This window comes from Emiliania huxleyi, assembly GCF_000372725.1.
Source record: "Emiliania huxleyi CCMP1516 unplaced genomic scaffold EMIHUscaffold_234, whole genome shotgun sequence".
NCBI lineage: Eukaryota > Haptophyta > Isochrysidales > Noelaerhabdaceae > Emiliania > Emiliania huxleyi.
In genome coordinates, this window is record NW_005200298.1 from 18,557 (window position 1) to 19,632 (window position 1,076).

The 1,076-nt window shown below is 72.7% G+C and overlaps 1 protein-coding gene across 1 annotated transcript in view; it reads left to right on the forward strand.

Moving 5' to 3' along the window:
* Window positions 1–455: 455 nt before the first annotated feature.
* EMIHUDRAFT_114890 (hypothetical protein) overlaps window positions 456–1,076 on the forward strand; it is a gene marked incomplete at both ends in the record, with an annotated part of 2,048 nt that continues 1,427 nt past the window's right edge. Inside the window, one exon of the mRNA XM_005779201.1 lies at window positions 456–1,011. Coding sequence (XP_005779258.1) covers window positions 456–1,011 — 556 coding nt within the window. The remainder of the gene's footprint in view (window positions 1,012–1,076) is intronic.

Sequence of the window (1,076 nt, forward strand, 5' to 3'; positions counted from 1 at the left end):
GACAGCCTATTTCGACTTGCTCATTTGGCCACTTGATTCGTTGCGTGGTGTGTTGTTTGAGCAAGGGTAAACTGCGGGCCCACATCCAAAGACGAGAGAGGCAGGTGACGATCAGTTCTGCTGGCCCCCGGCCCCCGGCGCGGCGCCCCGCCCCGCCGCGCGCCCGCCGCGGGACCTAGCCGCCCCGCCCGCCCCGCGCGGGCTCGCCCGCCCCCGCCCCCGACCCCCGCGCGCCCCCTCCTCCCCCCTTCCGCCACGGCGCCGCCGCCACAGCGTCAACGCACTCGCCCCCGCCCGCCGCGGCCGGCTGGTGCAAGAGTGACACGCGCCCCCGCGGCCGCGCTCGCCCCCGTCGTCGCGGCGAGCGGCGGGGAGCCCCCCTTCCGCGCGAGGTCAACCGCGCGCGCCTCCCAACAACAGGTGTGTGCGCGAGACACGCGCGACAGCTCTTCGGGATGAACGGGCAGGACTACGGCTCGGGGCTGCTCGACCAGGCGGGGTCCCAGTACCTCGATCAGATGGGCCAGCCCGGCGGAGTCATGCCCTCAATGGGCGGCCGCGGCCCGGGGATGCCGGGGCAACAACAGATGTCGGCGGCGCAGCAGCAACAGATGCAGCAGATGCAACAGCAGCAGGCGCAGCAGCAAGCGGCGCAGCAGCAGCAGATGCAGCAGCAGCAGCAGCAGCAGCAGCAGCAGCAGCAGGCGCAGCAGCAGGCGGCGGCGCAGCAGCAGCAGCAGCAGCAGCAGCAGCAGCAGCAGCAGCAGGGCGGGGGCATGCCCGGCCAGCAGCCCGGCCAGCAGCCGATGCAGCTGATGCTCGTCAATGTGCCTCCCAACGTGCACGCGGGGGAGCAGATGGTGGTGATGACGCCGACGGGGCAGCAGTACATGGTTGTGGTTCCGCAGGGCGCCGGCCCCAACTCGCAGTTCCAGATTGCGGTGCCGCGCCCGCCCGAGCCATCCATGATGCAGTACGGGCAGCCCGGCGCGATGCCGCCTGGATACGGCGGTGCGCGCTCCCTCCCTTCCCGGCCGGGGCTCACGCCCCCGGCGCCTGCCCCCTCGTCACCTGCC